This window comes from Anolis carolinensis, unplaced genomic scaffold (assembly GCF_035594765.1).
Source record: "Anolis carolinensis isolate JA03-04 unplaced genomic scaffold, rAnoCar3.1.pri scaffold_10, whole genome shotgun sequence".
NCBI lineage: Eukaryota > Metazoa > Chordata > Lepidosauria > Squamata > Dactyloidae > Anolis > Anolis carolinensis.
The window spans coordinates 19,572,736-19,587,460 of NW_026943821.1; the positions used below are offsets into that span (position 1 = coordinate 19,572,736).

Here is a 14,725-nt window from a genome sequence, read left to right on the forward strand (position 1 = left end):
TGTCTTTAGTCTGATGCAGTCCTTTTGATACAAGATGATCTTCTCCCCCCCCCCCCCCCCCCACTTCAGTTCCCAACTGTCTTAGTAATACTTCCTCCTCCTGGATAAGTTTCCTTCCTGTTGCTGGATTCCAGCTCCCACTGCAGTCAGCCCATCTCCTTCTGTGATGACACGGCCTTGTTGTGAGTGGGCTGCGCCGCTTACAAAGCAATGGTTGGGGAAGACATAGCTGTGGGATACGTTTTTGCTTCTCTGTGCATGAAGCCCGCATTCCGTTTCCACAGCGACACTTACCTGCCCGGTTGGTTTTGGCCCCCGAAGAAACCGGCGAAGAGCTGTTACTGGTATCCCCAGCCAGCGATGTTCGGCTTGAGTGGAAAGTGGGCCGTTTCAGCTTGCTGCTGGAAGATGGCGCCACCTTGAACAATACAGGGGAAGTCAAGATTTTCTCAAGCGGTGAATTGAGTGTTTAAAATGCAGTTTAGAAGCAAAGAAGGTGTCTGCAGTCCAGGAGCAAAGCTGCAGCTTCCCCACAACATCTTAAAGGTCACAGAGAAATGTACTGAGTGCACCAATGTAGCACAGGGGTGGGGGTGGGGGTGGGGGGTCTGCCTTACGGCGCAAAACCCGCACAACAGCCAGAAAGCCCCAAAGAGGACTTGGGTTTGAAGAGTTTGTTGTTTACTCGAATGCTTCCCTTAAGGAAGATGACTGGCTGACCCCTTTCTCTCTTCACCCCCAATTGATCCCAACCTTTAAGGTGCTGCAGGATGAGGGGGGGGGGGGGTGGGAAAGGAAAAGCAGACAGATGCCAAGGAAGCTCTTTTTGTGTCTCAAATGAAGAAGAATATAGCCAGGCTGTTAAAGCAGATCACTGTTTACTTGTCCTTGCTGGAAAAGGGGAAATCCCCCCTCCCCAGGCACTTCTGGCAGAAGGTGTGGTAGGCTAAATAGGTTGAGTGACAAGATGATACCCTGGAAGGGTTTAGCTGGGTGACTAAATCACTATGCAGAACCAAAATGGCTATACAGGTATTTTTTCAACAGCAGCTGCCACTGTCCCTTAGCAGGAGCTCTGCTAGACCCAAATGTCCTGGTTTAGAATATGGTGGAGGACACACTGGGAAAATAGGAAGGGGTCCCACCGACATGCCTTTTACAGCACAAAGGAAGGATGTGAAAATGCAAGCTAGACCATGTCCAGAGAAGGATGACCAAAATGATCACAGGTTTGGAACCATAAATCCTTAAAAGAAATGGCTGAGGGAGTTACAGAGGATGTTTTGTGTGGAGAAGAGAAGACAGAGCAGACATGGGAGTCATGTTTAAATATTTCTCCTCACATTGAGAAGGCAGCTTGTTTCCTTCTGACACATTAAAACACTGGATTCAAATATCAGGGAAAAAGATTCCACCTAAACATTAGGAAGAACTTCCTGACCAAGAGTTCTTCAGCAGTAGAATATGCTGCTGTCTCCTTTTCTGAATAGCCATCTGGTGGGAATAGAAACTGATGACAAGAGCACTCAGAGAAGCAGGGTTTGAGTACAGAAGGAGCTTTTGCTTCAGGATCGCGGTGCAGAGCAGAAATGGGCCACTGGTCCAAGAATTAACTGCAGAACTGACAGCTGTATTTATATAAAAGTATGGGAATGATAGGGAGGACTATCAATCTGGGAACAGACTATGCAACAGTGCAGTTGTATTATGTTAAATATTTTTTAATTAAAGAAAAAGAATAATTAAAAAAAGAAAGAAATCTAGGTGAGAAGCCTGCAAAAAGCATGGCAGCCTTGCCTTCAGGAGAGGTTATCAAGCGTTACTAGAGCCAAGAGAGCAACACGCGCAACCTCTTCTCACCACTTGCGCTGGCCTGGGGAAGCCATACTCTACCTCAGAAGCAGACAGGCGGAGGTCAGTGCTATTGTGGCCCCTCTGGGAGGAGGGGGTCCCTGGCTTGCTGTTTGCCAACCAGGGTTTGTCATAAGAACGGGTGAAGTGATGCGGAGTCTGTGAAATGGAAAATCCAAAGAGAGGTTGAGGGGATGGGGAAGCGAGCGAGCAGGAGGGGGAAAGGAGAATCCAAGATGGAAAGGAACAAAAACAGAAAATAAACCCTGGAATAAAACAACACAGCGGTGGATAATGACAACAAAACACATACACATTGACACAATGAGGAGACAGATGGAATCCATGGGACTGGCGTGGATATCTGATCCTGGCCAACGAGAGGGGAAGAAATGGAGGGAGGCATGCTCAGTGGTCACCGAAACCAGGACACAAAATGAGGTGCAGGACGGATACAACGGGGGCGCAGGACGGATACAACGGGGGCGCAGGACGGATACAATGGGGGTGGAGGGAAGAAGTGAGACACAGGCCTCCGCCTTTTCACTCACTAGGGCATTTTATAGGTGTGGCTAGATAAGAGTGGCTGAGAGACCCATGGTGGGCTACATATCATCAAGACTTTGCTGGACACCTCTGGGGCATGTTGGAAAACACCCGCCTGGATGCTTAATTTAGGACCTACCAGCTCTCACTCCTCGCCTCTCCTGAGTGTGCTTGACTGAGTGAGGGAAACAGGAAGGCGGAAAGGGTTTTTGGGCCCATGAGGCCTGTTCTGCTGAGAGCCTGCAGCCTTGGCTCGGAGTACACATTGTGCTTTTCAAGGGACGATTTTTGTGTCCCCTTCTCCATTCTCTCCATTAAAGGAGAATGTTCAGGGTATAAACCAAATCAAAACCCAAGGAGAGAAACTTGAGAGGAAAGGAGCAGGTTCCGATATGAGCAAATGCCCTCACCTTTGTACCACTTGCCGGCGTAGCCGGAGAGGATGGCATGGAAGTGCAGCTGTGGTTGCTCTGGCTGGCACTGGAGCTGGAGCGGGTTGGGGAGGCTGCCCGAGAAGAGGGCTTGGACCGCCGGCCCCGGGATCGGAATGGCGCCATTCCCTGAGAAGCCCCCTCGGGAAGTATGAATTTCTCCCGGAGTTCAAGGTTGGTCCTTCCTCGTGCTGGAAGAAAGAAATGGCAACAATAATGACGAACAAAATATATCTGAACCAAAAGAGCCATAACCTGAAGAGCAAACACATGCCAGAGCCAGGCAACACCATACGCTTCTGACAGCTTATTGCAGATTTGTAAAAGCTTGGATTCCATCTGTCTCATTCCAACTAACTTCATGCAGAGAAAACCATCTTGGCCTTCTTAGTTTCTTCCATCATGCCACTACCTAAAAAGTCCTGGGAAAAGTAAAAAAGCCTTCCTCTTAGATGAAAGACTAAGTGCCTAACCTTTCTTCTGCAGTTAATACTGAGCCTGCTATCAGCCTCTGGTCAATTACAGCACAGCCAGACATGTCTCCAACACTTAATCTTTGTTGTCCTTGCCTCCAAATGGACACAGAAGATGTGAAGGGACTCAGATGGGGACCTGTCTTCCATCCCAACACTGCAGAAAGTAGAACTGGTTCAACCACAAGGCACAGCCCACATTTGCCTTATGTGGAGTGAGGTCTGGTGAGGAGAGTGCCTCAAACTCAACACCTCATTCGTTCAAGAAGCTGGAAGGAAATGCATCATGGGTGGGCAGAGACTTAATCTACAACCATGAAATAGCAGCTTCATAGATCTTAAACAGTCAATGTTTTCTGCAGTCTTGGGGTAAAAAGAGAATGATCCTAAGAAGCAGAAGTCAAGACAATCAGGAGCGACTTTTAAGGAAGCAAGACCATGCAAGGCAAGAAGTGCAAAGGGGACTCCACCCCAATCCAAGGCAAGCGAGTACAGCTTCACCTTGTGGCAGGATAACCTAGATGTTGGCAGCCATGCTCAAGAAAAGTTTGAAGGGACCTGGACACAGCATTGCCAAGAGGCAACAAAGGAATCATCTGGGCTTTCCGGCCATAAGGCAACATGCAGTTGAGTTCAGGCAAAACGTTCTGAACGGGCCTTAAATGTGCTGTGGATGGTGTGGATCAGAGACAGTTATGCCACCCACAAAGGAAGAAGGGCCACCTGATAGCTTTCAATGTGGGACTGGACAGCAGGCTGAAGCAAAGGACTGTCCTCCGAGGCATCCAGCGCTTCTTTTGCAAGGGCACAACACCCATGAAGATAAAAGGGGAAGACAGAAGGCTCTTGGGATTCAGGGAGATGCTGGGAAAGGGACCAAAAGAACCAATGGCTCTAGACATTCTGGGACTACAGCTCAGCTATCACCTATAGAGGACCCCACATTTCCCAGCCCTGGACCAGAGAAGGTGATATAAGGGAGCCCAACTGGTACTTTAGTTCCACTTTGGAGGGAAAAAAACAGGATATAAATCAAATCAAATGAAACTACAGACTGACAAGAGGGTCCTGTCCTTTCTCCTCAGTCAAGCAGGCCTTTTGTAGCTATTAGGAGGACAAAACAAAGTGAAGGAACACACCTGGAACCCATGGAAAGAGACTGTGGCCATGAACACACTGATCTGGGCTACCTGTGAGCTACCTTGTAGAGAACTCTATCTCTGCTGCTATCAGCCCAAACCAGCAAAGGCAAATGTTTTCAAACCTTTCCCTTTTCTTTTTTAATTTGCCAAAGCGTGGCCAAAAGAAGCAACATGATAGGCTAGAGGGACAATGGGAAGAAGACAGGTCCTAGCAGCAAAGCCATTCCTGGCAGGAGGAGCGTGAAGAGGAAGCCAAGAAAAACCGCCAACCTATTGGAGACTGACTGGCAATCGAAGAACTGGAATCAGAGCGTTTTATTTTACTCCCAGGATGGTGAACTAGAATAGAGAAGATACACATATGCAAAGGAAAGATGGAGCAGGAAAACACACAGCCAAATAGATCTGCCGAAGTGGGAATTAAAGCACTGAAAGAGAAGAGCTTACAGAAGAAAAAGGATTCACGGGTAGTAGTAGAAGAGTTCCATTATTTCCATTTTATCCACACTCATGTTGACCCTACTTGACCTCAAGGAAATAAACCCATATAATGTTTGCAAAAGGAAATCTAAATAGCTTCATCCCTCTCGCTAACTAAGATGGAGAAAATTCACAAGGAAGTTCTGCTCAAGACTTGCACTGAAGTTCTCTTTATTCAGTAGGAACTTTGCACAAGAAACATGGCCATTATTTCTTCTCAAAAGGTGATACTAGCTTCCCACCCATCCACCCTAAATGCCAGCTGCCTTAGTGCCTCTCGGTTGAGCTGACGAGGAAAAATCTTCCTTCATGACCCAGGGTCCCGGGAGGCTGAACACCCACACCTACGAACAGCATGCATTTCTTACCTCGACAAGGATCGTTCTTCACTAGAAACTCATCCAGGGCCATCCAGCCTCCGCCAACACGGACCATAACTGTGCTGCGCAGGATACGGACCAGCCGCAACTGCTGCGAATCACCAAACTGTGGAGGCAGGGAGCAGAGAAGGGTTTAAGTACACAGCAGCACCAGAGATTATTATGCAGCACAAAAGACACACATGCGCTTCTTCAGAAGGGACGGCAGCAGGACAGGCAAACCATGTGTGGATTTTTGAATCCCCTACCCTACAGGGCATTTTAAAATGGAGCAGATCTGTACAGATGCACCATTAAAATGAGATTAAATCAAAATCCTAAAATGCTTCCTTGGGTGGAGGAATGGCTCAGTGGCAGAGCACATTTGTTGCAAGCAGAGGATTCCCAGCTCAACTTTGAGCATCCCTCAGTTATTAAGAAGGAAATGGGGATGGGAAAGATCCCTCTGGAGACTCCGTGAAGTCACTGCCACCAGAGCAGGTCACATACGGTCCAGTGAGCTGACTCTCTAAGGCAGCTTCGAACGTTCATGTTTGCCAAAAATCCTCCTCTACAGCATTTATGCATCTCTGTGCTCCTCTCCCTTTGGCCCAATTCAGTCACTCAAATCTATTTGGAACACAGATATTTCAGGCTTCTTTCTCAATTAATTCGCATATTTTGGGGAGCAGTTCGGAGTCACCTTCGCATTGGTCCTGATGCAGTCCATTCTGAAAAGAGGTGGGTTGATATTCAAGCAAAGATCAGCAAAGGGATTCTAGCACGGCAGCCTTGGATAGAGAAGCCATTCATCCATTTGGAAGCCCCACTGAACTTCCAGTTTGGAACAGACTATCTCCCCCATCATCCCATGGCAGAGAAGCTAATCACAACAGCAGTTAAGGAGCAGAAGACTTATTAATTGCCAGGATAATTAGTAATCTAAGATTTCTGAAATTTGTAGAGTTGGCCAAGCGAGTCCCAGGACCAAGCAGCAAGTTCATCTGGCCCAGAAACCCACTCTGCTCATGGCAGCTTCTCCAGCACGTGCTTCCAAATTCCTAATAATGCCTTTTCAGAAACCTTTCCTATGAACCTGCAAGGGAGATCAGTTTACAGATGGGAAACAGGGCACTTCTATATGACAAAATTACAGAGTTTCCTAAGTGATTCAGATCTTTTTCATATTTTCAACTCAGATTTTTTTTTTCTTTTTGGATGCACAAGATGCTAACTTGGCTCTCTATCCTCAATCTTGGAAATTCAAGTCCACTTTGAGCAATAGACAATCCAGTATACACTTATAGTCAAAATACACCCTGCATTACGTATTCCCATCTTTTACTATTTAGCACGAAGGAAGAATATCACAAATAAAATGGATTTCAAATGCATTTCTTCAGTCCATAGTTAACTATTTGGAAGCAGGAAGGAGAATTTTTTTTAATCTTCTTGAAATTGTGAGTTATTAAACCAAGGCAGGCAACTTAAAGGTTTAGTTTTAATTGTGGATGAGATTTACTCAAAATGAATTCAGCATTTTCACTCCAAAAGCAATGAAAAATTGGAAGCTATCTAGATGCTGGTATATTGAATATACTATGAACACATTGATTCTATGTATCAAATCCAGAAACTGCATCTTTTGGATCAAAAGTTTAAACTTCCAAAGAACTAGGCTTCAGTTGGAGCTTCAAAGTCTCAAAAGTTACAGCAAATTGACTGATTCCTAGAAAGAAACACTTTGCACATGAACAGTTGGTTCACTTTCAGGTGGAGAAAGGAAGTCTGAAAAAAGTAGCTACAGATTTCTTTGTCTTGAGCACCTGAACGGTTCTTTGTGCCTCTGGACAATATGAGGTTGGATTTGGTTGTATTTTGATCGCCTTTGGATATTGTGGTCAAGATCCATCAGTAGACTTCAGTACCAGAGAAATTGGGACAGGACCACAATTCAGCCATGGTTTCTATACAGTTCTGGTACCGAGAGTGAGTACACTTCGTGAATAGCTCGTTTCAAAACTTAACAGCCCTGCTTACCTTGTTAACCAGCTTGTCCGCACAAGTCATATACAATATACTTCCTTGAAAGGAAGTTATTAAGGCCTGAAAATTTGAAACTATCACACATTGTTTGTGTGCACAAATATCAGCCACTCTACTGCTGCTTTCATTGCATTCCCTTCTCGGAATATCACCATATACCAGGATCTTTGCTGAGTTAATACATCAAGCTTATTATCACAGATTCTCACAAGCACAACCACCTACGGCAATAAAAAGGCAAGGCACACTTAGTCAGCCAGACATGCAATTCTTCAAAGGAAAAGCCACTTTATAAGAGAAGGTAGAGACAGCATCGCAAAAGCCACACACTGTACCTGGTTGCCGAGGAAAAACTACAGAAAAGGTGTACACAGAAAAAGATAGGAGTAGGAAGGGGAGAGAAAACATGGATAGAGTTAACAGCAACGCAACAGTGAAAAATGTTTTCGTAAACCACAAGTATCACTCACTTGAGTATTTCACATGGCTCAACAGACTATGGCACACACTTTTGACTTTTCCCCTTTCCAACTGACAGACATATAGAAGATACTGCACACTTCAGTGAGCAGCAACAAGCAGCCTTTGCCCAGTTTGGGCCCTCTAACATTTAGCCAACGGCCTGTTTGACTCTTGCACCAGAGCTCTCTCCTCCTTGCCAGGCCTATGAAGATCTTCATCATGTCTGGGATGCAGCCAAAAGCTCATTGGTTTGGGTAAATAGGAACCAGAGTTAGAGATAGCAGCTTGACAAGAGAACATTTACAAAACTTGAAACAAAACAGACTAAAAGAACACATAGCACATTTTTGTGTCTTCAGCATTTTCTGAAACAATTTCTTCAGGGCAGGCAGAAACACAAAAGGCCATATACTTAAACAGCTCAGAAAAGCAGTAATGAAGTCATTTTTCCTGCCCAGAATTGATCAGTGGAACAGGCTGGCAACAGTGGCGACATGATGGGAATTTTCCCCCTTTCTGATAAAGTTTGCTAGGTTCACTGAGAGGGATAAGTCCTTCACTAACTGTTGATTGTATGGCAGCTAAATGGTTAATTGGATGGCAGCTAAATAGTAGAATTTCCACCTGAAACAGAAGTAATACAGGATGGATAAGTTCACTCATGCCCTGCCAGGTTTCCCAAAGGTTAGTTTACCAGAAACAAGGCAGTGGAGGTGAATGCTGAGGAATCAAGCAGGGCTCCTTGTGTTCAGGAAAAAAAACCTATATCTCTGAGCTGTTACCACCAACCTGAATGTCTGAGGCTTTCTCATTCAAGCACACTCCCTGACAATCCCCATGTGTTATGTTCTGTTCCGAAAATGGGACTTGAAGGGACATCTAGTAGGATGCTGGAATCAGTGTTCTGGAAATTGTTACGTCACAAATGCAAACCATGAATGCTCTCCTCACCCGATATTTGTTCTCTCCAATCTGCTCCACTTGGAACCTCTTTGCGCACTTGCACTGCGCCACTTGCCTCGTCACCTGTTCAGCAGGAAGAGAGAAGAGATAGCAGTTAATCCACTGGACTGAAGGACAGGAGACACAGAGGCTGGTCCCTAATGCTAAGGCAAACCCTTAGGCTTCGACAGCTGTAGCCGCAGATCACAGTGTATGATCATATAGGAGATTGAGAAACCATGCACATACAGCATTATCCCATTTTCTTCTTACCACAACCCGGTGAGTCTAAGAGATCCTGACTGGACTAAGGTAATTGAGCTTCGTGTTGAATGGGAATATTGGCCCTGAATCCCCAAGCACTTGATTTGATGCTCTTCCTGTTGTACTGTTTTGCTATTACCATTGAAAATCCTATTCTGCTCTGGGTGTCTGTCTTGGGCCAAGCCCCTCATACCTTGTTTAAGCATTATGCACCCATCCCTTGCTTTCCTTGTCAAAAAGACCGTACCTCATCCTCAATTTTGTCTGCATCCGTGGTGGGCCGGTAGGCGTCTTTATTAGGATGCAGAGCTGCGACAAACTCATAATAGTCGATGTAGCCATCCCCATCGCGGTCAAAGATGTCAGCTACGGCAGTCATCTCCAACTTTGTGGTGGGGAATTCTGAAGGAAACAGCACATAGGTCTGAGTGGTCTGAAATGAAGATGCTACAAGACTAGGGTCCCATCTAGCTCAGCAATCCATCTGACTATAAAAACTCTGGGATTCATGCATTTCCCCCAACATTTAGATTGTGGCTACCCAGATGCCGCCCGCCAATGGCTTTCATGAGACAATTTTGGGGCACTGGAGACAGAGCTAAATATGAGGAAGTGATCTCCTTTTGCCTGCAAGCAGAATAGAACAAAACTGCCCGCTGCTCAGCTACTGATCCAGGAGAGTAACCTTTCCAGCAAAGAGTGGCAAAGTGCAGTGAAAGTTCGGAGCACTCACTGGATGCTAGGATCCCATCAATGAATTCTTGCCGGGTGATCTTCCCATCCTGGTCTTTGTCGATGCGCCGGAAAAAGTCCATGACACGTGACTTCTTGTGATTCATCCACCGCATGTACTTCTTCCGCCACACATCAAAGTCAAAGTTGGCAAACTCTTTCAGCTGCCAGGGAGGAGAGAAATGACATTGTTAGATTTCACCTTGAAAGAGGCATAACAAAACAAGCGTAAAAGGCACAGGAAGCAACGGCTGCCTTCTCCAAATATTGGATTTTGCCAATGATTTCACAACACAGTGAAGGCAACCTGGATGCAGGTGCCCAGAATAATTTCCTAGTCTTTTATCTTTACTTTGAAGTAGAAAGCCACCTATGAACGCCTGTATTGATCGTAAAAAAAAAAAAAGGGAGAGAGATACTTTCAGTTTGCATCCCATAAGAAGCAAGAGGATATAAGCCTCTTCTAAGACTGTCCAGACATTGCTTTGGGAGGAGGAGAGCTGATATGCAAAAAAGGCCCCCAGTCTGATTGTTTCCACTTGACTAAATTTTGGGAGCTTACTTCCATAAAAGGGGAAAAAAATGACCCACAGGCAAGGAGACTAGGGGGAAAGACCTGGAACCTGAAACAGGTCAGGCAACAGTTAATGCTGCTAGGTTTCCTTGCAGATTATTGGAACCTTGCATCTTGCCTGCACCCCACCTGCCTTTGTTTTTACCAGCTGGCTTCCTGCAGCGTCCAAAGGCTTCCTTGGTGCATATGTCAATGGCTTAAGCCGGTGGCATCTCGATAGGAGTGGTTACCTCTTCCAGGCGATCCAGGGCATCGTTGAGCTTGCGCTGCCGCTCCAATGCCAGGAGCCAGACCTGCTGCCATCGAGCTGAGAGCTGGTTGATGCGTGGGTTCTTGGCTTCCGACTGGGAGAGAACAGGCATCAGAGGAGGCGAAGGCTGGGTCAGAGATTTTCCTGGGAATAAAGGAGAGAGGAAAGACCCTCACAATGCTTGGAGAAAATAAAGCAATCTCATAAAGAAGAAGCTGCACAAAGGGAGAGGGAAACATCTCTCTAGGAAGAGGGCCATGAGGAAACACTAAAGATAAATGCTCAGGTCTCCCTCTGGCAGAGGAGACCCTAGCACAATCACGCCAGTTCACAGAAATGATCCAGCATTCACAGAAAATGCATATCCCCTCTAAGGAAGGACTCTACCACCAAAGGGTATTGGAACCATTAGCTGTCTTGAGCTCCTAACAAAGACAGACAGAACATAAACTGAACAATGATAGTAATGGCTGAAACATGGGACATGCAGAAAGTTATCCAGGCCTAGATGTGTACCTGAGCCAGCAGATATCTGACCTTGCTCAGATCTTGGGTTCTGAAAACTAGATTCAGCCCTGGAATATACTGCAGTATACAATAGTATCTTATTGATAAAGATGGGGGTCACACCTGACCAATGCAAAGTATTATTTCTGAAAAATCACAGACAACCAGCCTTTAGGAATTGGGGGCAATAAATTGTTATGCATCTTGGTTATCTTGGAGGCTGGACTAGTAACATCTTTCTTTTTGTATTATTTCCAGGTTCAAAGTTAGCTAAGTCCTTGACGTACTATTGCTTCGTGATTTCTCACTGAGAGGCCCATGGCTTGGCTCGGTAGCTTTCCTCTTGTATGTTTTCGTGACACGATCCACGTCTGGCTGTTTTCGCGTCATTTCTTCCATAAATGACTGGCAAATTCAATAGGAGAGAGGGAAGATAACGAAGTAAGGAAAAAGTTATTACTATATGGTTATGGTTTTCTTTCTTCGACATAGGAAACTGTGACCAGGGAGGCCAAGGCCTATCCCAGGCCAATGAAATCTCATCTGGTTTTCATTTTTGGATAGCTTAAATTTTGGGCACTTTCTAGTCGCAGCGGTTGGATATGTGACTGTGTGATGTTTGAGAGTGATAGCAGGTATGATCTAAGACACTTGGATAGTAACAGGTGACCCTGTTCAAAACTTCTTAAACTGTGGGTTGCAATCCCCTAGCTGGGGGTCATGAAAGATTTTACCTTGCCATCTAGTGGTGGTTTTGGACATCTACATAAATCGGGGGGGGGGGGGGGGGAGCCAACAGAATATATCCTGCCATTTGAGGTTACAAACAAGCATGCCAGTATGGCATAAAAAATATCTAAAATGCTCTACATCCTGCAGTACCAAATACTCAGCCAAGATTGAATAAACAAGCACATCCATCTCATTAGCATGCAAATTTTCTTTAATCTTTAACAAATGGCAAAATTATGTGCTTTAAATTCTTTAAAAATAAATGTCTTTGTTATTTATTTTATCGGGAAATGTTTGATTTCTATACCTGTTTTATATATACTGTATCTATACTGGGTATTGTGTAAAGAAATTATCGGACTAAAAGGGGTCACAAATAGAAAAAGTTTAAGAAGCCCTGCTCTAAATCCCAGGCTAGGGCAAGGGAGGAGCAGCCAAGGCACCCACAACCCTTGAGGATGCAGGGAGGGTGCTTGGCCTTTTCCCAAATCCCTGTAGGTCACCGTCCCAATTAAAAACAGAGAAAAGGAGCAGGAAGGAGACCAGTCGCCTGACCCAAGTTACCTGGTGCTCTGCAATCAGGGCTTTGACTTGATCAATGTTCTGCGGCATGGGGTCCTGGTCTCGTTGGATGAGTGCTGTTTCGGCCCACTGAATCCATGCTAGGAGCTGCTCGAGCAGCTGAGCGTTAGCCACCAGCTCTGACAAGGCAGCCTCTAGCCGCTGCTGGTGCTGCTTAGCCCACGCAAGGACCTGGCGGAGAAGGGAAAGGCAGCAAAGCAAAACACATCAAGGAGGGAAGAGGCAACCGAGTAAAACCATGTTATTTTAATGTGAGCCATGGGGAGGGGGTGGAGTTGTTATGAACGTACATAATTTTGAAAAATCAAACAGCCTCCCTCTCCAAGGCTGAGAGAGTGGAACTTGCCCACGGTCACCCAGTATGTTTCCATGGCTTAGGAGGGATTCCAACCCAGGTCTTGAGTCCTACTCCAACACTCAGCATTTTAGGAACGACACTGATTTCCTATATTCTCTAGCTGTGCATCTCTGCTCAGCTGAGGGAGGAGGCATGGGGGCCTTTTCCTTCCTCCTTTTTGAATAAGGACTCAAGACCATTTAGGTGGCAGAAAGCGCTAGAATGCGGAGCCCCTCCAGAACCCACAAACTGGTCCCAGTGACTCACTTCTTCAAACCGAGCCCGAATGATGGTGATCCAGTGCTTGATGGTGGTGATGCAGTCGGGGTGGCACACGGCTAAGATGACCTCTCCCATCCCTACAGCCATGGTCACATCTGATATTTTCTCCTCTACTTTCTTCATGAACTCCTGTGTTGACAAGACAAAATGGATGCATCATCATTGAGTGCCCTGTAAGGGACCTCCCGAGCCAATTCCCACAAGCCTTGTGCCTTCTGCTATCTTGGGAAGATTGGCCCACCTTGTGTGTGTCTATGAGCGACTGCAAGGCCTCTGCATCATCCGGCAAAGCACCCCTGAAGCGAAGAGTCTGCTCAGCTTCTGAGAGCCAGTCCAGCAGCAAATGGACAGCAGTCCGGAACTCTTCCGCCTGAAAGGAGAAAATGCATGTAGCCATTTCACAGCAAGGAACCTCCAAAGTTGTGATGGGGTCTTGGTCTACAATGGGTCACCAATATGGCCCAAGGCAGTTTGCAGACAGGGCAAGAAAGCAACAGGAATCATTTTTTCATCCTATTGAGTTACTTTTAACCAAACAAAAATCGCAACTGTGGATATCTCTTCCTAAACTGCAGGATGGACCATAGCCAGAGATGAGGATGTCATTTTTCCTGCTAATGGCATATGACTATAAATGTTCCTAGTGCCACACAGCCATTCAATAAAGGCAATGTGGGATTATGTGGATTAGGAGAGGGCTCTGAATTCAGATAAATGCCCTTATTTTTAGAACGGATTTGGAGGTTGGCAAGGAAGGGAGGAAAAAACAATTCCTTCAGTTGTTTGACTCCTACTGTGGCTGCTAAATCTCATCTGAATTTTTTTTTAAAAAGTTATTTAGCAATGGCAAACTAGTCCCAGCACTTTCCTCCTCTCCTCAGCAAGAGGACTATCGGAATCCAAATTGGATCATGTGCATTGGTAAACAGGAGGTGCCTTCTCCTCTCTTCTTCCCGCACCTGCTTAAAGGCTTGCTCCAGCCGGATCTGCTTCAGGACGGACATCTTGCAGACAGTGTCCCAGCGGTTGCTCAGTTCCTGGAGCTGTACTTTCACCCATGTTGTGTCGTCACGGCTATTCTCAATGAGCTCCCGCCCAGACCGCTTCAGAACCTGGACGGTGCCAGTCCGCTTTCCAAGTTCCTTCTGGAAGACCTGCCAAAAGTGGAAGGAAATGTACTGACAGGTCTGCACAAATATCCCTGAAGTGCTTTGGCACACTGCTAGCTAACAAAGGCTATAGCATGAGCCTGTTCCCTGCACTAAAGGTTTCTTCTAAAGAAGAACAAACTACAGGATTAAACTAGAGTACTACAAAAACAGGAATTTTTTAATACAGCTCAAGATGGCATTCAGTATTTTTTAAAACTGCCTCATCAGACTGCTCTCACATATTAAGAAATCTGTTTGCTTTTTAACATGCTAAACTAGGTCTTCCTCATTCTAAATTTTTCATCTTTGGCCTTTTTGTTTTTGGTCATCCAAATGCAACACTCTCTGTTGAAATCTATCTTCTTAGTTTGGGGATATTTGGATCCCTTCAAACCTCCTTCTTGTCTTCCATTGTGTTGTCTCTCCCTCCCAGCTTCTGACTATGCAGAATTGATACACAATCCTCCTCTGCATCACTGATAAATATACTGGATATGAACAGAGTTCTGCTGCACTTCGCTTTAGAACTTCTGCGGTTTTGCTGCTAATGAGCAAGTGTTGAATATGACAAGTGTATAAGAC

General features: G+C 45.7%; 1 protein-coding gene across 21 annotated transcripts in view; it reads right to left on the reverse strand.

The window, feature by feature from the left end:
* Positions 1 to 14,725, reverse strand: part of macf1 (microtubule actin crosslinking factor 1) — a 319,723-nt gene that overhangs the window by 2,423 nt on the left and 302,575 nt on the right. For 9 of the 21 annotated variants that reach the window (XM_062962878.1, XM_062962867.1, XM_062962873.1 and 6 more), the window contains 15 exons: positions 13,952 to 14,146; positions 13,234 to 13,362; positions 12,978 to 13,121; positions 12,356 to 12,544; positions 11,347 to 11,464; positions 10,533 to 10,696; positions 9,730 to 9,892; positions 9,244 to 9,398; positions 8,742 to 8,816; positions 7,664 to 7,681; positions 5,292 to 5,409; positions 4,714 to 4,782; positions 2,808 to 3,019; positions 1,894 to 2,010; positions 295 to 418 (listed from right to left, as the gene is read on the reverse strand). In XM_062962878.1, coding sequence (XP_062818948.1) covers positions 295 to 418; positions 1,894 to 2,010; positions 2,808 to 3,019; positions 4,714 to 4,782; positions 5,292 to 5,409; positions 7,664 to 7,681; positions 8,742 to 8,816; positions 9,244 to 9,398; positions 9,730 to 9,892; positions 10,533 to 10,696; positions 11,347 to 11,464; positions 12,356 to 12,544; positions 12,978 to 13,121; positions 13,234 to 13,362; positions 13,952 to 14,146 — 1,990 coding nt within the window. The remainder of the gene's footprint in view (positions 1 to 294; positions 419 to 1,893; positions 2,011 to 2,807; positions 3,020 to 4,713; positions 4,783 to 5,291; positions 5,410 to 7,663; positions 7,682 to 8,741; positions 8,817 to 9,243; positions 9,399 to 9,729; positions 9,893 to 10,532; positions 10,697 to 11,346; positions 11,465 to 12,355; positions 12,545 to 12,977; positions 13,122 to 13,233; positions 13,363 to 13,951; positions 14,147 to 14,725) is intronic. The other 12 variants (XM_062962874.1, XM_062962876.1, XM_062962865.1 and 9 more) reach the window with 6 other exon arrangements.